Source organism: Rousettus aegyptiacus, unplaced genomic scaffold (assembly GCF_014176215.1).
Source record: "Rousettus aegyptiacus isolate mRouAeg1 unplaced genomic scaffold, mRouAeg1.p scaffold_m13_p_5, whole genome shotgun sequence".
Taxonomy (NCBI): Eukaryota; Metazoa; Chordata; class Mammalia; order Chiroptera; family Pteropodidae; genus Rousettus; species Rousettus aegyptiacus.
In genome coordinates, this window is record NW_023416308.1 from 106,611,631 (window position 1) to 106,635,846 (window position 24,216).

Below are 24,216 nucleotides of genomic sequence, written 5' to 3' on the forward strand. Positions count from 1 at the left end.
GGTCTGACTCTGATCAAGGGAGGCCAAGGCCAGACCCTGTCCCTAGTCCTGTTTCCGGATCAGATGAGAACACAAGGCCAAGGTCAACCCTGAGCAGCTCAAGGGCAGAAGACCTTGCTCCCCCCTGCCCCGCCCTAGAGGCTGCCTGGTGTCCAGGCCTCCTGCCCCATAGACCTGGCCCTACTCACGGACAGGATCAAGGCAGAAGGAAAAGGCAAGTGCTTCTCCCCAGGGACTACCTGCTGGGGATCCCCCAGGGCCCTGAAAGGCCTGCCTCGGGGGATGGGCACTGTGTGCCACAAGCTTGGGTGACAGATGAGACCCAGTGCCAAAACCCAAGCTGCAGGTCTCAGGTCAGGCAGATGCAGAGTACCCCTCCCCCAGCCCCCACAGAAGGAGGTGCCTTCCAGGGGGGAATCCTGCACCCACATCTGGAACAGAGCAAGCAACTCAGGAGAGCTGAGCCCCTTGAGCCCTTCCAGAGGCCAGAGAGAGTGACTGAGACTTCTCATGCCCTCAGGGGATCTGCCCGCTGCCAGGGTGACTATGGAGCCCCCACCTGCCATGGAAGGCTCTGGAAGGTATGACGTACACCAGAGACGGCCGATGAGGGAAAGGCAGTGCGGAGCCGTGTAAGGGCTTCCCTCTCTTCCTGGAGGCTGAGCATGGCCACACATCCGCTAGCAAATCCTGCACCCGACTCTTGACCCTCTGCCGCCTTGACCCCAGGTCCTAGCTTATATGTCCTGGGTGTAAGTCCTTCCATGCCAAGACACCACTCAGCAGCCCCAGCAAGTGACCAGGATGGGCAGGGGGAGGGAGATGGATCCTCCTGGAGAAGCCTGACCGAATGGAGAACGGAGCCATCCTGACCTGCCCACTGCCACCGCCGCCCTGCCCCGGCAGCGGGATCGGGCATGCCGGAGAGCAGAAATGTGAGCAGGACCCCCCCCACCCGCCCCTACCTGGATACCTCCCTGCAGGCCTTGTTTTCTCTAGAAGCTTTTCTTCCTCCAGCGCCGTGGGCACCACGGGTGGTCTGCATCCTCCCCCTGCCGTATTCACCCAGACCCAGAGTCTCCGGGGTGCAGGGGCGTGGGAACGTGTGCCCCTGGGCACTGTCCATCCTCCTGATGCCAGCGTTGCTGGGTAACAGCAGGACTCTTTGGTTCCAGCTCCTTTGCTCCTCTGCCCATTACCTCTGGGTGCGTCCAGCACAAGGGACAGCCAGGATGGGGCCTCCTCCATTCAGGGCAAAGGTGAGGCAGGTGCCCTGGGTCTAGTAGGCCAGATTCCGTGGGCTTTAGGAAGAGAAAAGGAGACGGGAGGGCAGGAGGCTGACTCTGCGGGGCAGCCTGTTCTTCAGACACAGTCACGGGCCTGGCGAACCACCAGGGACCACACAGAAGAGGGAGGGACGGACGGACGTGACTGCACTGTTGCCGCTGCTAAGGCTGGATGGGGATCTAAACTTGACTCAATGGTTAAACCAGGCAGGATGGAGGAGCAGGAGTGGGGAGAAAGGGTCTTGAGCTTATAATGGACGCAAAGCTGCGAAATTTGGCTACCTGGCTTCCTCCACCACCTCTAGCCAGGAGCAGGGGTCTCGGCCTCGGTGCCAGGGAGAGGCAGGGGCCTGCTGCCCCCTCCCCCCCAGCAGTCCACAGGGCCTCAGACTTGGGGCGGCTGAAAGTGCTGAGGGTCAGGCCCCTGGCCCAGGCCAGGTTCCTAAGAGGAAGGTCGAGTGGGAGGCTGGGGGCCTGGAAAGCGTGGGCGTGGCCAGTGCCCCGAGGTGGGGGAGGCACGGGGACGGGACTGGAGGGGCCGTGTCATGTGGCCCAGGAGATGGCCGCACTGTGCTCCTTGGCCTTCATGCGGAGGGCCGCGATGCTCGAGGTCTTGCGGTCCGGCTCGCCGTTGAGCTCGTAGCCGTTGAGGCCTGGGCTGAGGCCCGCGGCTCCAAACAGGCCGCCCATGTGCGTCTGGCCCACGTGACTGCCAGCCCCGGAGACGCTCAGGAAGTCGGTGACGCCGCTGGCCCCAGAGCCAGGGGGGTGGGCGTGAGGGGACATGCAGGCTGGCACCGGGTCACAGGGAACCACGCAGGCTGGCACTGGTGAGGCGGCCCCGTTGTTGCCGATCCAGGACGGGTTCTGGATCTGGGGAGAGGGAGGAGAGAGCTGTCACAGGCTGGCGGGAGCACATAAGGGGTTCTCCCTCCCCCCGAATGACCCCTCCCCACGCAGGAGCCCATCACTATGATGAAACCATTCTCAAATGTTTACTTGGGAGCCTCTCAATACTTTTAAGGCCATTCACATGCCCCCAGGAGGGCCTAGGTTTTATACTTTGGCTCCTGTGTTCCCTGGGCCAGGCCGGCAACAGATAGAAATTCCACTTTAAGGCCTGAACTTCAAACTTCATCAAGGGTCCAGTGAAAGGGCTGCCCTTGGACCGCAGCTAATAAGCTGATAGCCTCCGCCTCAGCTGGCTGACTTCCTGGCTCAAGACACAGTTGCAGACTCTGTCCCTCCATCCGTGGGCTCCTCAGGGTCAGTCACTATGTCTTGCTCACCTCCGGCCCCTCTGTACCTAACACGTGGGAGCTAACCGCAATTCGGGAAGCCTTAGCACCGGAAACACAGGCTCTGGGCTTGCAGGTTGTGGGGTGGAGGGGGTAGGAGTGGACGCTGGGGGCTTAAATCTCCCAGAAGCCAAGGGCAGTGGCCGAGGTTCTAGGCACTGACTCCTCTGAGGCGTCAGAACTCACTCCAGATGGATGCGGCTGCCTTAGTAGATGGTGAATGGCAATGAGTGAATGATGGAGCCGGCTGGACGCCCACGTGGCTTGGGGTGCAGAGAAGACCCAGGCAGCAGTGGGGGCTGAACTGGGTCCCTCATCTCCAATCTGTGCAGCTGTGATCCCTTCCCCTCCCTAACTTCTACCTCCAGACCCCATTTTCCTCTAAGCACTTATAGGGAGGTAGAGCTCGGGACTCAGCCAAAAATACGTCTTTTCAAGTGTCCTGGGTGGGGGGGCAGGGTGAGCAGGACAAGCCGTGAGGAGGAGAGTGTGCGCCTCTCGGCTACGCGCAGGGCATTCTCGGTGGCCACCAAGCAGCCGGCTGGCCTGCCCCCCGCCCCCTAGTGTTCTGAGCGCACTCAGAGAAGGTGCCTAAAGGCAGAGTGAGGCGGGAACTCTGTCCCCAAATCCCACAGGTGTGGCAATAAGAACTGCTTGCAGATCGACTTCCTCGTCGGGCGATGGGGATTCGTTGGCTCTCCCCCACCCCCTCTTTCAAGAGGTCTGGGGCGTAGGACGCGTGGTCCTGCGGGTGAGAGGGACACGCGTGGCTCTGTGTTGTTTTTCCCCCCTCCGGTGTGTGGGCAGCAGAGATCAAGCCAAGGACATCCGCCCTCCAGGGGACAGAGGGATGCTGGGATCGGGGAAGGAGAGAGAGGAGGAGACGATGAAAGGACATAGCAGGAGTTGAGGCAAATGGGGTGAATACATGAGACGCCCCACGTTTCTCAGCCTCGACCCCAGGCCCAATCCCGGACCCGTTCCACAGGCGTCCCGGCGAGTCCCAGCGGGGGCCCAGATATGCCAGCACGGAGAGCGAAAGGGGACTTAGGAAGGGCTGGGCCGCTGGCTCACGTGTGGGTACGGCTGGGCTTAGACCTGAAGGCAGAGGCCATGATAGACGGCCTGAGAGGGAGAAACGGCCACCTCCCCTGCACAAGGTAAGGGGTGTCCGGAGTGGGCTCGGCCGAAAGTACATCTCTCCCAGCATCCTGGTGCCTGGCAAAACTCATATCACTTCTCATCTCTTTGCACCTCATCGAGGACTCAAAGGCCTCTCACTGGCTGGCACACATCTGAGAAGATGCTCCGGGGAGATGGAAGGAAAAGATGGGGACGCAGAAGCCTGGGAGGGCTCACAGCACGCAGTGCAGCCTTCGTGAAATCGTATAATTCAAAAAGCGCGTTTGCAGTATCTAGCTTACAGGCGAGGAAACTGAGGCTCGGAGAGCTGTGACTTGCCTAAAATGAGAGAGATCTGAAGCCGGGATGACAACCTGTTCCGGGACTCAGAGCTCCATGTTCTTGCCAGCCTCACCTCAAGTCTTCCCGATGTCAGGACTCTGTTTCCTGGGGGCACGGATGTTTCCTGATGGCTTCACCCTGCCCCAGCTCTGATGCCCATAGCAAAAGCCGCAGAGGACAGAGCCACCCTCATGGCCCCGGCTTTCTCTTCCCTAAAGTCCAGCCAGGCCTGGGATCAACGTGTGGAACAGAAATGGCTCCGACCCCCCCACATTCCAGGCATGTGCCTAGAGGGGACATGGAGGGAGCACGAAGCCACGAGTCCCATCTCAGAGGACCTGGGTTGTTCTCGGAGGTGCCCATTCTCAGAGGGCGTGGAATCGTGGGTTGGAGCAGGCGGCTCAGGGCAGGGACTTACTTGGGCGTAGTTCTCAGCTCGGGTGAGGAGGGGCAGCTCATAGGCAGTGGAGAAGTGGGTTCGGACCTGCTGCATCTGCCCGAAACGCTCCCTCTTCCTCCACTTGGCCCTCCGGTTCTGGAACCAGACCTGCAGGAGAAAGCAGTCGTCACCGGCGTCAGGCCGCAAGCTGGAGGCACAAGCCAACCCCCTGAACCCCAACAGGCCGTGGGACTACCCATAAGCACTGCTTCGGTCTTTGTCCTCGAAAGTTTGCAGTCTGGAACGCTCGACACAGAGAGTCAGGAAGGCAGCTTACCCCCGACTAGCCATGGCTATGACCTTGGGCCAGGAACTTCATTTTTTTCCAGCCTTTAGAATCTAGAGTTCTAAAAGCCACTGCAACAGACAAGTGTCTTGAAACATGAAACACATCACCGGTCACTTAGCAGTCATTCGACCAACCCCAACACAGAATGGCCTAATCTTCTGTGGGCCACAGACTCTTGTGGAGAACCCAATAAAAGCTGTGAATGCTCCTCCAGAAAACCGTTCTACTAGACAATCGTGCATGGTTTTGCCACAGTTATCCAGAAGGTTTATGGCTTCCTGGGGCCTATCGCCCCGGATTCCTGACCTTCCTCAGTCCTCTCTGCAGCCTTCTTGTTGGAAACAGTCTCCCAGCTCAGAACTCCCCGTGTAGGAGGCCCTGTGGATAGCGGGGGTTCGGCTGGGCAATGGGCAGTCAGGGACGACTTCCTGGAGGGGAGGTCTGGAGCTGGGCCTCGAGAGTTGGCTGGAGGGAGGAAAGCCCAGGCCTGGGTTTGGAAACAGCAGGGCACATTCGGAAGACCTCAAGAGGCCACACGACCCTGCCGCAGGGAATGGTGGGAAAGAAAGAAGGCGGACGCAGAAGTCAGGTGGCCGAGGGCCGTGAACGCCAAGTGCAAGGGTTTGCCCTCGGTGCTGTCAGTCAAGGCCGCCACGCGAACTCCCGCACAGGAGAGTGGCCTGATGCTGAGCAGGGGTGGAGGCCGTCCGTCACTGAACGTGGGAGGGTGGGCGCCGGCTTGACGGAGGATGACAGGGAGGGTGGTCTCTGAGTCAGGCGAGGGAGCTAGAGTCTTTGGTGGGGTGACGGGGGAGCATTTTCTTTGCTAGCGCGTTTCTGGCAGGCTGAGGATTTTCCCAAAGTTCATGGACAAGAGCTCACCTTGGGGCCTGCGTCCCCTGCCCATGACTTGGGATCACAGGATCGGGGACAGGGTGAGGCTGAGCCAAAGGCAGACCTCGGAGCTCCCCAGAGGGAGATTTCTGTCAGCTTGACGTGTGCCTACCAGTCGACGAAGTTGTAAGCGGGTACACCCCAAACCACACCATCAGCAGCCCGGGGGACGGGGAACACAGCAGTGACAAGGACCTCGGCTGCAGCGCCGCACAGAGTCTCGTCAAGCTCTTGCCAGGCTAGGCACTGAGAAAGCCGGCTTTCCTCAGGTACAGGCCCAGCCGTGTGGGTGGACATTCTTCCTGTCCATTGTGACCAGCCCTGCTGCAGAGCGAGTGTCCCCAGAAAGAACTCTCAGTTATGAGCGCCACCCTTCCTCAGAGGAGGGACGCCAGAGCTGGGCCTGAGGGGGCGGACGGGCTCCCCATGGGACACCACAGAGGCTCCTAGGCGTGACGAGGCTTCAGGTGTAGCCAGGGAACGGAGTGCACATTGGAGCGGGGGCCATTGCCAATGGCCTCAGTTTCTGCATCTGGAAAATGGGCCAGTATCTGTATTGATGTTCCCACGGGGCTGGCGCCCCACAGAGCAGCAGGTGAGCTAGAGGGGACATTTTGTGTTTTTAGAGTACTTCGCACTTGTTTATTAATAGCTCCTGACCATTCTGGCTGTCTCGTGCTAGAGGAAAGGAGTCGGAAAAAGATGGAATATGTGTGCCTCAGGTTAACATGGGAGGGTGGGGGTGAGGAGGCAGTTTGGGACTACGCTGCACTTCCTCCCCCAGTTCCAAGTATACTTGTGCACGAATGTGGACACACACACACACACACACACACACACACACACACACACACACTGGCTGACACTACTTGCAGAGTCACTTCATTTCTCTCTCTTGGCTCTGCCTCTCTGGAAACTGGCCCTCTCCTGGGCTTAAGGTCTCAGCCCTGCCCCAGAGCCTCCTGGGGCCCCTTTGCCTCCGAGGGCTGTGGGGTCCAGGCCCAGGCCGCCCCCTGGGAGTCAAGGGCGGATCGGTCTCATCTCTGTGCCGCTGAAACGGGATCCCCCTTTATCAGTGGCCTGGAGTTGGGGGCTGGGGGCAGGATGAGAGAACGCATCAGAGGAGCTTGTTTTCATTTCATGTTTAATTTCCTGCAGGCTTAGCTCAGTCTTTCCGCTCCTTCCTCCACCTCCCAGGGTTTTCTGTGGGGGGAGCTGGGGAGGAGGGGAGAAGCCCGCTGGAGGCATCAAGATGCCTTGTTTCTTTCTTTGGGGGTGGGGAGAAGGCAAAGAAAAGTTTACATAGCCGTCACTGCGGGGGTTTCCCTGAGTCTCCGTGGGCTCTGGTCCCTGGTCCCTGTGTGGGAACGTGGAGGTGGAGTGGAGCTGGCGGAGGTGTCACGCAGGCTCTGGATGGGCTGGGGGTGGGGGGGGGCGCGGAGCAAGGAGGAAGGAGGCCAGTGTCCAGAAAGGGGCCTGGGATTGAGGGGAGGAAGAGAGTGGGGGGTGATGGAATGTGTGTGTGTGGGGGGGGGGGGGAGTTAAGCGAAGTGTGGGGGAGGAGGATGCGGGGGAGAGGGGAGACCCGGTTATCTAGGAAGATAGATGAGCAGGCGGGGGAGAGGCAGCAGAGATAGCACTGTCTTTGGGAAGAGGGTGAACTGGGGTCAGGCTGAGGGCTTTATTTGAGGGCTAAGGATGCAGACTGTGGGAGGCGGCCTAGCTGTGGGGGAGCAGGCCAGTGGGAGCAGAACTGCCCCCGATCCGCCCTGGGACTTACCCTGTGTGCAAGGCTGGAGCTTTTCTGCCCAGATCAAGGCTTAAACTAAATTAGCCTCTCTGGTCTTCGATCTCCTTGCATGTAAATTGGGTGGTGGCAGGGGTATCCACAGGGCCCCCTTTTGTGCTGACGTTCACGGGCCCTGAGGCTCAGAATGTCCTTCCGTTTCTGACCCCTGGATCCTGGGCCTCTTGACAGCTCCGTGCCTCCCACCCCCAGATACTCCGTGCCCCGGGCCTGTCTCCACCACACAACCCCAGGAAGGAGAGCGGACCGCGAAATCCTGGTCTTCCATTCTGCACGTCCCACCCCAGGACCACCCCGTTCCCTGGCCCACCCTGGCATGGGCCCACTCAGCACAGGCCTCTCCCCAAGGAACCAACCGTGTTGGCAGAGGCCTCGCTAACCGCAGCCCATCTGGGGCCAGGGTGGGGTGGCCCAGGGCGAGGGAGGGAGGCCTCTGTCTTATTGTCTTCAGACACCAGCTGCGGAGATTGGAATCCCAGACAGCAGAGAGAGGCCCCTTCAGCCCCCTGGAGTAGGGCCAAACCCCAGGCTTCTTCCCAGGAAAGGTCCTTCTAGGGGCCCCCATCGCCTCCTCCCTGTCCCCACCATCACTCTATGGCAGGCACCTGGCTCCCCACCAGCCGAGTCTGGGCCCTGAGCAGACTCAGCGGCGGCAGGCGGGCGGTCCCGTCGGCGCGCCTGCTGCCCCGCGAGGCACCGCCAGGCTCAGGACTCAACCCAGAGGTCTGACGCACATGAAGATCCCACCCACCCCGCGGCCTGTGTACAAAGAAAAGTCTCGAAACAATCTGGCACATGTCCTGGTACAGCAAACTAAAGGGAAAGAAGCACTCGGGTGGAACTCAGGAGTCCCAGATTCTAGTCTCGACACTGCCACTGAGTCACCATTCCTGAGTCGCGAAATGACTTCCCACTTCCGGGCCTGTCTTTCTTTGTCAGCAAATGAGAGGACCCCGCGATCCCTTCCGGCACTAACGTTCTATAATCCCACTGTCCTCCCCTTAGATGATAGGATATGCAGCCCCATTAGGGTTTCCCTTTCTGCCTTGGCTGCCAGGAAGCTCAGGGTTGAGATTTGTGCCCAGTGACAACTGCAATCCTAAGCCTAGATTTACTTTCCCATTTCATGAAGTGGTTCTCGTTCTTAGATGAAAATAGTACATCTTTAATTGTGACTTGCTTCAACCCCTCTTTGGAAATAGGCGTGTGTGTGTGTGTGCATGTGTGTGCGTGCACACGTGCAGAGAGAACAGTATTTTAGGTGGATGGTGGTGACTGAAAAATGCCATATGTGCCCCAGTGCCGTTGCCTTGTTTTGTACTGGAAGGGCCATCTTTCTTTCGATACCAAGCGAATTCTACTCCCGGGCACCCCCATCCATTCCTTAGTGACACACGCATGCACACACATACGTCTACACATCCTACACAGAAAAATGAATCGATTTATCCCACACCAGCATAGCCCTGGAGAGAAATAAAACAGACAGCCTGCCCTTGGGAGCGTAGCAGTTAGACAACCTGAGCGTTCAGGATCACTCAGGATGGCTGCATCTTTACGGATACCGGCCAGTCCTTTTTCACTTCTATTGACACCTTAGAAAAACTCTGCCAAAGATTCTTTAGTGAACTAATGCATCAGGGGGCACCCCAGGGTCCTGCGGAGGAAAGGAGGCCTTGCTTGGTCTTGGCACTGAAAAAAACCCCTCTGAGCGGAGCTGGGCTGAACCGAGCTTCTTTAAAAAACAATTCCTCTTTTCCTCTAGCTGTGTATTTCCCTAGCCCACTGACAACATCTTATTCGCTATTTCTAACATTCTCTAGGGGAGAAAAGCAGGCTGGGCATGACGTTTATTCTGTGCTAAGCTTCAGCTTCAGCTTTAATGCATGAATTTTGTCACCTGTTTTTGGGTACTCAAAGGTATTGGTTCCTTTCTGGTTATTTCTTGGCTGCGTTTAATGCAGAGAGGAACACACCTCTCTGGACAAAAGAGGCCAATCGGTCCACATATATTTATTTTTTGCCCTTGTTGCTCTGAGTGCCACTTTCTTTAATTGGTAGGATACAGTGATGAACAATCAGACAGTACCTGCCCTTAAAGATTCACATTCTAGTGAGAGGAGACAAACAGACAGAATAATTTAAGCCAGTCATAAATTCTACCAAGAAGATAAAACAGGGTACCGTGTTAGTCGGTAACCTGGTTTGGTTGAGCTGTGCTGTGTTGAATTGTGTTCAGCTGGACTGGATTGGGCAGTGTCGAGTTGTGTTGCGTTGTGTGGGTCTGGGGAGAGCTGGGTTGGGTTGCGCTGTGTTGGATTTTGAGTCGGGTTGGATTATGCTGTCTTATGCTCCGCTGTGTTGGGTGTTTGGGAGGTTGAGTAGTGGTAGGGGCCACTGCTTTAGCCGTGTTGGTCAGGAAGACTTCTCAGAGGGGGTGCATCTAGTCAGGGTCTCAAAGTTGGAAGATCAGGCAGCCCTCCTGGGCAGAAAGAAGAGCTGGATTGCTCTCTGTTTCTGCCCATTGGGCTGCTGTGGATGTCTTTAACTTTGTCCCGTTTCCTTTCTAGGGGACGGGCCTTGCAGATCAGAGACCAGTCATCTTCTCTTTAGTGAAAGGGCCTAAACTCGCACACCACGTAGAGCCCAAAGTACAGCTAATAGGCTTCCTGCCCGTCTGCCGAGGGCCCTCCTCTATTCCAGCCCCACTCCAGCAAGAGCAAGAAGCCTGATATTAAAGCCAGCGAAAGCAGATTGGCTCCGGCCGAAGCTGGGAGCCTCTGGGGCTCTCCTTGGACTGAGGTGAAGGACGTGTGGTTGAGGGACAGTCAGGCAGTCTCAGCCCACGCCACCAGCCCAGGGGCCAGGCCTGCACCCCCGTCCCACCCCAGACACCCCACTGACCTGCACGCGGGCCTCGGTGAGGTCCGTCCTCATGGCCAGCTGCTCCCGTGCGTACACGTCGGGGTAGTGGGTCTTCTGGAAGACCTTCTCCAGCTCCTCCAGCTGGTAGCTGGTGAAGGTGGTTCGGTTCCGCCGCTTCTTGCCCTTGTTGCTCTCCGAGTCGGCCTTCTCCAGCGGGCTGGGGAGGTCGGCGCTGGCCCGGTCCTGCGGCCCCTTCACCCCGGCCTCCTTCACACTGAGGTAGCTGCTGTCCATCCCCACGGTGTCAGAGTCAGGCGGTAACTCTGGCTCGCTCAGGGAGCTCTCTTTGGCTGACGAGGGAGGAAACAAGGTCAGAAACTGATGGTTGAATCAAGCAAGAGAGGAGGGAGGGATGGGGGTGGCCACCCCTGCCTTTTCTCTCTCAGGGACACATTGGATTCGAAGTCAGGAGGCCTGTGTTCTAATCCTGGCTTGTCATTAACATGCTATGTGACCTTATAAAGTCTCTTTCCCTCTCCGAGCCTCTTTGCCATCATCTCAGTTCAGCATCAATGTTATGTCACCCTCAGTCAGCCAATCTGACCTCTATGACCTTTAATTCCCACTTCACTGACCCCAGGCTTCACCTTTTAGAAAAACCCCCTTTACCAGAACTCTGTGGGCATGGAAGCTGCTGACCCAGTGCTTGGGACTCCTGGGGTGGGATGGGAAACTCATTCAGCAGCCATGTCTGGCTCACCTGGGCTTGCGGGGAGGAGGATAGGCCAGCAGCGAGGCAGACAGGAATGCCCCTCCTTTCCTGGCCTGGTCCTCTTTAGGATTCAGCAGGAGCTGTGGAAATTCCGCCCCAAGAATCCAGTGTTGAGGAGTCACATCCCCTTGCCCTCCATACTGGTCTCACCTGCTGGCCAAGAAGCGTCCTGCCCCCTCCTCGTGGGCCCTGGTAGGTTTACACAAAGCTCAAGGCCCAGGCCCACAGCCACTGCCATCCGACAGAATGGGGCTTCGCTGGCCAGTTCCTAGAAGCTCAGAGCTGGAAAGGACAAGTCAACCCATGCAGGTCAAGGATGAGGAGACAGAGGCTAAGGCGGGAGGGGGCTGGGACAGTAGCTGGTTCATGTCCACATGGCCCAGTTAGCACCCTGGGCAGACAGGCTGGCCTCAGAGGCTAGAGCACGGGCTCCAGAGCCAGGCACCAGGGTGCGCCTCCCACAGGCGCGACTCTCCAGCCGGGCGCTTCGGACAGCTCACCCAGCCGCCTTGTGCCTCAGTTTTCCTCCCTATAAAATGGGAGGTGAAGATGCCTGGAGGATAGGTGTCCTCATAGTTGTGGGGTTCGAGAGGCCCACATGCGAAGCACTCAGCACAGTGCTGTGTCCGTTTCTGCCCGCGTCCTTATTCCCCGTTCTGGTCTGGACTTGCGAACGGCAGAAGACTCTGCCCCTGGAGAGGTCCTCCTAGTGAGCAGACCCTCCCCGGAGCCCCTGAGTGGCCCTGTGGGAAGGGCGTGGGACTGGTGCGGAGACAGGGGTGTGGGCCCCCCTCCGAGCCACATTCCCTCGTCCGTGACTCTTGTGGAGTTGGGTCGCGTAACCGATTAGTAAGAGGCTTGTGAGGAGCATTTGACAAGAACTTTCACTCGCACACGGTCTGACATCACAAGCATGCGGGTCACTCTGACTCTCAGTTTCTTCTTCTGTGAAGAGCTCCCAGCGGCAGGCATCCCGCGTCCGGATGGTGCCTCTAGCCCAGGTCTCCTGACTCGGCCCAGGTCCCGGGGGCCGAGACGTCAGGTTCACGCGCCTCCCTGGCTGTCTGTGTGTCCCGGAGGAAGCTGAGAGGGACGATTTGCCTTTGTCATGTTCACCTCCCTCTCCAAGGCAGCAAGAAAAGGGAGTGGAGGGGAGTGGGCCTGGAAGCAGCTTCAGGGGGACGTTTCTGAGGGGTCACTACCGGTGCCGATGCCTCCGGGGTGGTGGGCCAGCCCGCAGGCATCACGCACGACACCCATGTGAGCCCAGGCACTCGCAAGCTGCTAGGGCTTCAGTGACAACGTTATGCAAACTGCAGCTGGCAACTGGGGCCGAGAGCTTTCAGCAAAGATATTTATCTTCCTGGCAGACAAATAAATTTTATGTTTTGGGATTTTTTTTCTTTTCTTTTTTTTTTTTTAAGAGAAGAAATCCCACTCAGCCTCACCAAAAATAAACATTTCTGTTATGCAACTTCCTGGAGGCCAGACTGGGAGGGGGCAGTGCTCACCCCTCCTGCCCTTGCCCTGCTCCCTAGGCCTCATCTCATGACCTTGTGGACCCTTACAGCATCCTCTGGCATCCAGCCTGGGATTGGGACCACCCCACGCAGCCATAGCGGCCGGGGCTGCACAGAGGGACTCCGTGTTATAGAAATTGAGGGTTGGTGGGGAACAGCCCAAACACCTCATTTTAACTAGGGGAAACCAAGGCCAGAGAGAGAAAGAGCAGAGAATGGGTGCTAATTGGTGAGAGAGTGTGGCCTCTCAGCTCCTGGGTCTTTGCCCCAGGAAAAGCAGAAGGGGCAGAGAATGCAGGGGCCTCACATAATCAGGGAGCCCTGCTCTGCTCATCCTGGCGGCAGAAGGACCAGCTCCTGAAGAGGAGGGAGTGAGAATGCCGACCCCTGAGAGAAGCCCCTGGGTGCTGAGCCAGTTCTAGTCTTAGCCCGTGGGGAGGTGGCAGAATGTCCTGCGTGCCACGGTGAGAAGTAAGAATCCAGTTCCCCCACCTGCAGCCTCCCACTGAGACTGGGCGAGTCGGGGAGAAATGGCGAGACAGCACCGTGTGTGTGAAGACCACCAGACCAGGAGTTGGGAGATGTGCTCTTGGTCCAGCTCCGGCACAGACTATCCGTGACTTCAGATGATTCGTTTCGCCTCGCAGTCTCATCCACAAATGGGAGCAGGCATGTCCCATCTGGAGTGTGGAGACCAGGCAGGGCGGTGTCACGCTTCAGCCTGGTAGAGTGTTCTTCCCATCTTAGTCACCAGGGGACCGCCCCTTAGGATTCCGATACGAGGAGAGAGGGGAAGGTTGGGGGCATGTCTGTGTCCAAGCAAATGGAGAGATGGAGGAGTTCCAGCACATTGGTGTTTCTAGTCCTCAAAGAGGAAAAAAAAAAAAAAGCCTCCTAATCTCAATCTTGATCACTGCTCATCTTGCTTTAAATCCAGAGGCTGGGGCCCCTGATTTAGCCAATAAAGAATTCCTCCAAGGTTCTGTGGCCCACCCGACTGGTCAGAACAACAAGTCAAGACCCTCTCAGGTTCTCAGTTCAAGGTCCCAGACTTGGGGGCATCTGTTTCAGCCTCTTCCCCACCCCACCCCCCCCCCCCGCTACATCATCTTTGGTGACAGAGAGCTACTGCCCCCAGGACTCCTTAGGTCCAGCGCATGTCTGTCTCCTGCAGGGTCTGGCTTGACACCTCTAGGACCTCCCCCGAGACAGCCCTGTGGACATTCGGAGCCAGCCGCCACACCTCTCTGAGTCTTCCATCTCCCGAATCAATCCCAGCTATGGTTTCCACTGCTGCTCCTCAGGTGGCCCTGAAGTTTATGGGGCCTTATGAGACTGGTGGGTGCCAGGGATGGGCTGGGTGACAGTGCTGGGCTTGGGCAAAGCTAGCAGATTGCTCTCAGAGTAGATGACCCTGAGGGGCTGGGTAGAGAGTCAGCAAGGTGACCTGAGGCTTGGGTGCTATCAGGATCCAGCTCTCTCTGTGGTGCCCTCCTCCTTGGTCCCTCTCACACCCACCTCCAGCCACCCACCCGGAATGTCCCATCTTTCCAGATGAACTTCAAGGTCCAGTCAAGCACCAGCTTCTCCGGGAAGCCCTCCCAGACTGCAACAACCATACGGATCCCTCTGTCTTCCGCTCAGCCGCTCCAATTCCTGAATGTCCAGCTCCTCCTATAGAATGTCAGTTCCCTGAGGGTTGGGACCTCGTGCCATTTGTCCATTTTCCAGCCCAGGGCTTAGCCCAGGAGGCGGCAGGCGGCAGACATGCAGTAAGAAGTTGCCGAAGAATAAATGGACAATTTCTAACAGACACTGCTGAGCTCTCACTCTGTCCAGCTACTTTTGTGCCCCTACTGTGTGCCAGTGTCCTACAGCGGACATGCAGAAAGTGTTGCTGAGCACGCGAATGAACCAATTCATCCTGGTAGACAATGAGAACAGTGTATAGGACATGTGAAAAAGAGGCACTCGGCGACTAATGCCTCCAGTAACGTCTGACAGCTGAAGCAGGGGAGAGAGGGTCACCGAAGGAGAGACGGTGGAGGACCAGGATGGATTTTGAAGGATGTCCCCATGCAGGGAGCAGCGGGGAAGTAGGGAGGGGCCAGGAGGCTGAAGGAAAAGCAGAGAGGCAGGCTTCACGGAGGGGGCTTGGGAATTGCAATGTCTAGGAAGCCCAGTCCAGTATCTGCCAGGAACCAGCTCCACGCCCCCACACCACCACACTGGAGCAGAGGAAAGGTCACCGGGAGACCCTCAGCAGGCCTGCGTCGGGCCAGCAGCAGCACCCAGCATTGGCATGAGGCCGAGCGGCAACACGCCCCGCCTGGGTCCAGGCCACCTGCCTGCAGGTCTGGCTCTCCCGGGGCCTCGCTGCGGCAGCTTCCATACGGACTCTGCTCACACCTCTCCCATCGTGGGCTTTGGCTGTGGGGCCCAAGACAATGTAATTCCGACCTGCATCTTCCCCCCAAAAAACGCGTTGATGTGGAAATAAACCCCAGACTGGCCGGAGGAATCAAGGAATGTGCGTAAAGCATCAGGTACGCACACCAGGGCGGCCACGACGGTTTCCCACGCCCTTCAAACAATCCTCGGTAAGTGCTTTCCTCATCGACCACTTCTAACGAAGTGGAAGACATTGGGTTCAAGGTTATATTCTTAATCAGGAGCCACAGAAGGCCCTTCGGTCTCTGCCTGGTCAGTCTGCCGGACAGTCCTGGCTGTCGGATTTCGAGAAAACCTCTCTTTATCCCCTTAACCTCTACCCTTTTGTTCAACCAATGGTATCTCTTTAATCCAATATAATCTTTTTTCTTTTTTTTTTTTTCTCATGAAAGCCCTTAAGAAATTTCCAATGGTGATGTGATTTTTTTTTTTTTTTTTTATGACCGCTATTTAAAGAGAAGGAACTTCTTAAGCCATTTGGGGAGAGGGTGCTGGAAGCGTCTAGGAGTGTACTCCTTCCGTGTGTAGGGGTGTGCACCCTCGGGCCTGTGATACAGTCAGCAGCTGTGAGCAGAGTCGCCTATGGAGTGTGCATGCTTGTGTGGTCAAGCGCAGGCGCACAAACGGGGTGTAAATGCCTGCGGGTGTGTGTGCCATTGTGGGTGGGTGTATGTGTGAGTAGCATTAGCCTGCAGATTCACATGGGTGGGTACGGACATGGGTGTGTGTGTGTGTGTGTGTGTAGCTGTACATAGGCCCTTGCATATGGAGTGTATGTCTAAGGGGTCTGAGTAACTTTATCCTCCATGGTTTTGATTACATCTATTTTTCCTCCAAACATCTGCTTGGTGGGGGACATGCCGCTTGCTCTGTTGTCGGGTGAGCTGGCCTCACACGCCCTGTGGCAGAGTGCACAGCGTCGATGTAATCTCCTTAAACAAAACAGGCCAGCATGAGGCCCTTTCATGCTATTTAAAGGGCACTGACGAAACCCACTGCTGTCCAAACAGACATGTGGAGGTAGGGTGGAGGTTAAAGGGGAGCCATTGATCATGTCCCCAGCCCACCTCAGCCGCCACTGGGCTCTGTCCAGTGCTCAGCCTGATGTCCCTCGTTTAGCTCCAGGCCCAATAAATAAGGCTGCAGGGACAGCAGTCACTGGGGTGACATTTTGGTGAACATGCATGGAGTCCGTCCCCGTGCACTGGTGGCACAGGCAATGTCCCTGCCTCAAGGAGCTGCTGCCGATCTGCAGAGGGCGAAAGCACCAGGGCCTGGGCCAGCCTCCCACCGGGCGGTCCGTGGCTCCCGTTCACCAACCCGCACAACCCAAGCCCTGAAAATGCTTCTCAAAGCAAGGGATGTCCAAGGAACTGTCACCGACCACAGGAGGCTAAGGAGACTTGAGGACTAAGCGTAACGTGACATCCTCGATGGGGTCCTGGAAGAGCGAAAGGACATTAGGGGAAAACTAGTGGATCTGAATGAGGTGCGGAGTTTAGTTAACCGTAATATTCAAAAATAAATAAATAAAGACGGGCATAATATGTGAACAGACATTTCACCCGAGAAGATACACGGGGGGTAAATGAGCACGAAACCATGCTCAGCGCATTATCCGCGCCAGAAATGCAAACTAAAAGTCCAGTGAGATATCACCACACAACTACTGCGACGGAAATAAAAAAACCTGACAGTACAGAGTGATGGCGAGGACAGGGAGCAACTGGAACTCTCGCACGTTGCTGGTGGGAAAACAGTATGGCAATGTCTCGAATCATTAAACACACACTGACCGCGTGAGCCGGCAACCAAACTGCTAGGCACTTACCCTAAAGAGACTAAGATGTTTTCGGGAAGGAAAAACACCACGCCAGGATGCAAATGTGTATGACAGCTTTGCTCAGAATCTCCCCAAAGTGGAAATAACCTAAACGTCCTTTGACAGGTGACGGGCTAAGCACATTGTGGTGCAGCTGTGGGATGGGATACCACTCAGAGATAAAAGTAACGACTGTCCGTATAAGCGATGGCACGGGTGACTCTCCAAGGCAGCCTTATGGTCCCTAAAAGAAGCCAGTCTCAAAATCTGCATGATGTATAACTTCGCTTGCTTATCCTATGACATTCTGGGAAAGGCAATGGTATCAGGATGGAGAACAGATCACTGCTTGCCGGGGGCTGGGGGAGGGGCAGGGAGTGCCCGCAAAGGGCTACACAGGTGTGTGGGCCCATCTTGTATCTCAGAGGTGGCGGCGAGCCCTTCGATCTGGACGGGAAGGCATTAAAATTCATAAAACTGTACATTTCCCCAAGTTTAATTTTGTAGCATGTTATTTTAAAAATAAAAAAGATGTAAACCATAGAGAAAATACAAAATTGTGTTTAAATATATTTTTTAAAAATTGATTAAGTAAAAAGCTTATATGCCTTTGCCCAGAAATCCTAAAGAAGTAATTATAGCTGGGCACAAAGAATTAACCAGAGAGAAAGTTCATCATGACATTATTATATAGAAAGACTGAAAGCAACCAAATATTAGGTAATAGGAGATTGGTTAAGTAAAGGATGGTATTTCAATACATGGTGTTCTTCATTCTTTGATATTCTTTATTCTTCAGGCCCTTTCTTCCTTGGCATTTAACACACATTAGTATGTATTTATTTGGTTTCCCCTTTGTTTGTTTATTGTCTCTCCCTTCCATAAACTAGGAAATATATATGAATATATTTGGTTTGTTCATCCTTTCTGTCTAATGCCTAGTATTGTGGCTGGCATATAGTAGGTGTTCAATAAACATTTGATGAATAAATGAATGAAACTGATGTTACAGAAGAATAGCATTTTACTACCTAGAAAGATGTTCACAAACTATTAAGAAAATCTCGTTTGGGAAAAAAAGGGGGGGGAGGGGTAAGTGGGGGGGGAAGAGTATCCGTCCTTAGAAAATATTACGTTTCTAGAGATAAGAATATGGGTATAGGGTCCTTTTTTTTTTTTTCTGGTATGAATTAGTTTCCTATTTGTCCTACCATGAATAGGAATTACTTTTATCATTTTGAAACATTATTTGAAAGCCACTGTCAGAATCTTGAATGAGGCCTCCTTTGGTTAGTGCTGGATGCTGCTGTGAGAATCTGGGAGGCGGGAGATGAGCCCAGTTGGAGTGGGGTGGGCATTGTCCACTGTCCTCACACACTGGGCGCCCCATGACCCTGAGCCTCCTGCATACTGGAGACTCCCAGAGCTAAGGCTAAAAGCTTTCTCTACTTTCAGGCTCACAGCCCTCAGATACAACAGGAAAGAGGGTCTAAAATCACACATCCGATCATATGACCCTCTCCGAAGAACCCTCACTAGGAAGCCAGATGAAACACAGGCTGCTCCATTAAATTAGAATTTCAGAGAAACAATGAATCATTTTTTTTGGTAAGGATGTCCCAAATATCGCATGGGAAATACTTATACTAAAAATGATTCATTGTTTACATGAGCCGCCTGGTTTTGTTGTCTGTTTTTTGTTAGGTCTGCCAACCTTACGAACAAGGCTTACAGTGGCATTCAGGATTCCCAAGCAGGACAGGTCCCCACCTGTCTCACAGACTTATATGCCCTCACCCCCAACCCCCCTCACGCCCAGCCCCACAGACCTGCCCCCACGCCCCACTGCGTGCACCAGTGGCTTCAGGTGTCCGCGTTTCTGCCAGCGCTCTTCCTGCTAACCGGCGTGTCCTCCCGCCCCTCATACGTCTGGCCGAGTAACTATGGCTGTCACCTGTCTGTCATTCTCCGTAACTTCTGTAGCTTCTTTTTCTCATTACACGCAGTTAACTGTGTTCTATATGAAACTTCTTCAAAATCAAGACAAACCAAAAGAAGAAAACTGTAACCCTCTCCCTCTGCCTCTCTCTCTCTCTGTCTCTCTCTCTCTCTCACACACACACACACACACACACACACACACACACACACACACACACGGAACACATTTTTGTACACGTTTTTGTTAACCTAACACTGTCCTGTACATCTCTCCACGCTGTTCTATACTCTTCCGCCACACCGTTTTTGATGGCTGCTCTGTATTTCAGCACATGGACAAACTATTTTATTTAATCAGTCCTCTACTGCTGGGCACACAGGTTTCTGATTCTTTGAAATTATAACAGGCCTATGAATGAACATCCTTGTAAAATTCCTTAATACATTCACGGCAATAACTTTGGAAAAAGCTCCAAGAACTAGAAATACAGAGTCAAATCATATACGCCTCTGATACACATGGCCAGGCTGTCTTCTAGAAACAGGCCAGTTTTCTCTGCGACCAGCGCTGTGCCCGCCTGCCACAGGGCCAGGACTGGCCATAGCGTTTTTAAAATCTTTGCCAGTGTAACAGATGAAAGCGAAATCTTGTTTGAATGTACATTTTTAAAATTACCAGTGAAGTTAAACTTTTTATTTGTTGTATTTCCTCTTTTGTGAATTGCTTCTACAGGGTTTCCAAGGTTCATTGTGAGGGCGATCCCTTCTCCCTACCACCCCCACCCCATCCCTGGACTGGGCTTAACCTCTTAAACATTGAATTCCCTGCCGTAAAGCACCGGTTTACTGGCCTGCTCCCTCTAGACTGCAAGCGGTGCACAGCAGGGCCTCCCTGATGCACTGTTGGGTCTGGAGCCAGGACCTGGGCTCCTGCTGTTGGTAGCATGGGAGCAACTTTGCACACCCTGCCGAGGGTGACAAGGGCACCCATGGGAAAGGGACCCAGACCTTGGTCCCTCAGCACACACTGCTTGTGTGCGGTAGCTGCAGCATGGGGGTAGGGGAGTGGACCTTGATGAGAGGTCCAAGGATGAGAGTGCTCAAGGAAAGCAGCCACAGGACAGGGCACAAAGGGCCACAGCTGGCCCTGTGGGCAAAACTCTTGGCATTTTTGTTTCCTCATTTCAATCAGTATTGCCTGAATCCCTGCTGAGGGATGGGCGAGGTAATGGAGAGGGCTCGGCCAAGATTGAAGAGAAGTCCCTGGTTCCTGCTCTGCTCACCACAGGGTGGGTTCCCTGGCTCCTGCAGGAGGGTCCTAGGCCCACACTTCCTGTTGGCCAGGATCAAGACTGCAGTTTCTCATCCTGGCCACCAGGAGGCACTGCAGTCCCAAGAAAGTTCTTGCTGAAGGTGGCGCCCCAGGGCCCCAGTCCCTGATTGAGGTTTCTAGAATTTGGTGAAAGACCAGAGCCTACCTGAGAGAGTATGCCAAACAAGTAGTTATGCAGTCCTACTATGTATCTGCTGCTGTCTTAGCACTACAAGGGACAGAGTTGGGTGAGGTGGGTCCTTGCCCTTGCACACAGAGCTCTTTCCTCCTCTAGGTCTGAGGATTTTCACATTCTTGACTCATTTCAATCCCTTCAAAATTCCCACATGGTGGCTCTCATGAGCATCCTCATTTTACAGATGGGAAAACCAAGGCTCAGAGAGAAGGGACCCATCGAATGTCACTGGCAACGGAGTGACAGGCTTGACCTGAGCTCCTTTAATTCCTTAGAGTTGCCTTCCTTTGTGGAGAGCCCAGGGGGGAGTCCTGGCTCTCCAGCTGCTCGCAAATGAGCTGAGCAAACAACCCCCGAGACCCCCAGCGTTTTGCCCAGCTGGCTTTCTATGTGGCTGGCAGATTTGTCACCAACGCCTCTGTGGGTTCTTCCAGTGGGAGGCATCAGCAGAGAAGCAGGGCTGAAGCAACCCCCCCCCCCCATTCCTCCATCCTCAGGCAGAAGCTGGCTCTGTTCTTCCCACGTGGGGGGTGGGGAGGGGAAGTCTTTCTCTGGTGCAGAGGATGGAGGGGGTTTCCCGGAGCCAAGGACGGAAAAGGACGCAACACTGCGCTCTCCCTGAAAATCGGGAACTGCTGCGTGCTTCACCGGGCATCTATCGAGCCACCACTGCCACGGTTACTGAGTCTTTACAACAACCATGGAAAATATTCGCAGAAAAGGAGGCCAGAGGGAGTAAATGACTTATCTAAGAGTAAACAGTAAGAGACCAAGCTAGGGTTTGAACTCCAAGCCTGGGGCACTTCCTCTGGACCCTCCTGGGGCAGATACCCTATGTGGGCCAGACAGTCAGGAGAAAGGTTCAGGGAGGGAAGGGGAAAGATGGAGAGTCACAGGAGAATGGCTGCTCTCAGGCGTCTCTAAATCAGCCCCATCGCATCCCACCTTCAGTGCTGGGCCTGATAAAACCGCCTGGATGGAACTCGACTGAACACCTGGGACCTCAAATGTGGATAGATGCCTTTTTCCAGGGCTTATTTTCAGGGCGTCCTTCATCCCCCAGCTTCCACCCCCTTAATTTTTTCTTGTTACCTCTCTGACGCTGTCTTGGTTTACATTAATTTTCCTCTAAATACTGAAGTATTTAGAGGTAAAGAGGCATCTGTCTACAACTTTCTCTTTTAGCAGTTCCGAAAGAAATAATATGTATAAGTGTATATACATATATATCAACCCAGATACAACATATACCTAGAGAGAGAACACACACAAAAAGATTGATACTGCAAATACGGTAAGATGTTAACATTTCGGAATCCACATAAAGGGCATCTGGTAAGTCTTTGTATTTGTAACTTTTCTTAAAGTCTGAAATTATGTCAATTTTTAAAATATTTTAAAAAGAAGTATGTTGATAAATGGGAAGAAACCACGCTATCCAGGAATCCCAGTTCTGAAGCTGGCATTTGTAATACTTCGAACAGGACCCGGACCGGAGTTTCGTTAGCGACCTCCTGCCTACCCCTCACCATCCATGGCTCTGCAGATGGCCTTGCACACTGCAAGGAAATCACGGTGTAGATGCCAACTCGGGACACACCTCGCTTCCCCAGCCCCTTGGAAACCGTCGCTTCCACGGAAGGACAGAAGGACGAGGCGACTCAGTGAGGGCACACAGTTCTGCAACCACTCCGCTACGGCCTGTAGGAGGCAGTATGTTGTTAGACAAGGTCAAGTTACTGCTGGAACTAACAGCCTAAATGAGTAAAGTTTCCTCGTATTTAAAAAAAAGGAAGGGGGATTAAAAAGAAACCCCACTGACTGTAGCTAAAACATGGGAGCATCCAAGTGTCCATCGGGGGTGAATGGATAAGCAAACTGTGCTAAATACAATACAACGGAATATTATTCGGCCGTAAAAAAAGAAGGAAATTCTGACACATGGGTGAACCTTGAGGATACGCAGAGTGAAATAAGCCAGTCACGAAAAGACAAACACCGTATGACTCCGCTCATAGGAGTACGTGGACTATTCAGCTCCATAGAGATGGAAAGTGGAATGGCGGTTGCCCTGGGCTGGGGGCGGAGAGTGTGTGCTTTGATGGGTACAGAGTTTCGGTTTTAGTGTTTGATGGGTACAGAGTTTCAGTTTTACAAGACAAAAGAGTTACGGAGATGGATGGCGGTAATGGTTGCACAACGGTATTATATTATTAATATATTTAGTACTATTGAACTGCATACTTAAAAATGGTTAAGATGATAAATTTTATGTTATATGTGTTTTGCCACAATAAAAAAAAATGGAATAAAAGAAAAGAAAGCCCACTAGCTTGTGTCCCGTAGGGCCTTTGTCCTGCCTCTGGCCCCCACAGCCCACTGCATACGCATCTAGGTCCCTTCTACCCTGCCCGGCTCAAGCCCTTGAATTCTTTTCCTTGTCCGTCCTTCACTCTGTGTCTTGGTTTGCATCTGTTCATTCCTTGAGTCACTTGTTTGTTCATTCACCAAGTGCCTCCCCTTAGTCATGTCCTCATGGAGGGGACAGACGAGTAACAGTATGGCCCAGTACAAGCCTGGCCTCCCCAGGCACAGTGAGTCCACAAGGAGGAGTAGTTGGTTCCAGTGGAAAAGGTCAGAGGAGGCGTTAGCAATGGCATGGCCTCGAACTGAGTACTGAAAACTAAAGAGGTCTTGGCAAAGCATGTTCCATTTTTGGTAAAACAGGACACTCCCAACTCCCTGAACTGAGCTGGTCATAAATTTCCAAGTGAGACGCCTTAGGGGCCTCCCACCGGGGCTGATGACAACAATAAAAACAACAACATAATCCATTCTGTTTGAATGCTGCTGACCCATCCATTACTGCATTTTATCCTCCCCAGATGCCCAGAAGGTCAGTGTCGTTGCCCAGTTCACAGAGGAAGAAACTGAGGTCCAGAGTTTTATAACTTGCTCCAGATCACAGAGCTAGGAGGAAGCAGAGCCGGGATGGACCCCTGATGGCCCAGCTCCAAGCCTAGTGTCATGCCTGTCTCCTATCATGGCAGTGATGGTTTGTCTTTCTTACAGAGATGGACTCTTGGACGAAGCACAGCCAGGCTTTGTCTTGTGACAGGAGACATGATTGAGCCATGGGAGCAACTTCCACCTCAGAGAATTAATCTAAGCCGAGCTTTAGAGTCAGCATGAGAGGCCCCATTTATGACTAACACATGAACATCACCTACTGATGTTTACTAGGATGAGCGGGGATCATGACAGTCAGTCTAAGGGAGTCTGTGGTCCTCAACGAGACTGGAAGTGACCCCGCTCCCACCCCCTAGACCCAGCCCAGGTCTCACCCCCAAGCTCCACCTCACGTGGCTACAGGAGCTCCTGGCTCCTTGCAGGGGAAGGGGAGCTGGCCCAGGGGGGTCTACCACCAGAGAGGCAGAAGAAGTCTCCCAGACTCTCCTGTTACCCCAGCAATAAGCCCCAGATCACGAGGCCACTCTGGGCCACTCCTCACCTCACAGGCAGGATACAGAGACCACAAGTGATTGATTACACAGCCTGTCAGTGGAAGGACTTTGTCTCCCGATTTCGAATCAGCCCCGGGTCTGTCGGTCCATTGCTCCTCTCTGCCTCCACCAAACCGTGTGGCCCTGGGAATGTCCTTGAACATCTCCCACTTAATCCTCTGAACCTCCCTTTCTCTTCTATAACAGGAAGGAAACCCTCAGCCAACCACTGGGAGACATTGTTATAGCATTTTCTAACCCAAGGCAGGCAAGATGGAGAAGCTTAACCCCTGCACTAGACAAAATGAAATGAATGAGAAGTCTTTGAAGTAGGTAAGGCTTGGGTTTGGCTTGGGT

General features: G+C 54.2%; 1 protein-coding gene across 1 annotated transcript in view; it reads right to left on the minus strand.

Moving 5' to 3' along the window:
• Window positions 1–969: 969 nt before the first annotated feature.
• ALX4 (ALX homeobox 4) overlaps window positions 970–24,216 on the minus strand; it is a 37,887-nt gene continuing 14,640 nt past the window's right edge. The window contains exons 2-4 of the mRNA XM_016146830.2: window positions 10,382–10,692; window positions 4,467–4,595; window positions 970–2,159 (exon numbers count right to left, since the gene is read on the minus strand). Of these exons, the coding sequence (XP_016002316.2) occupies window positions 1,830–2,159; window positions 4,467–4,595; window positions 10,382–10,692 (770 nt within the window). The 3' untranslated portion in view covers window positions 970–1,829. The remainder of the gene's footprint in view (window positions 2,160–4,466; window positions 4,596–10,381; window positions 10,693–24,216) is intronic.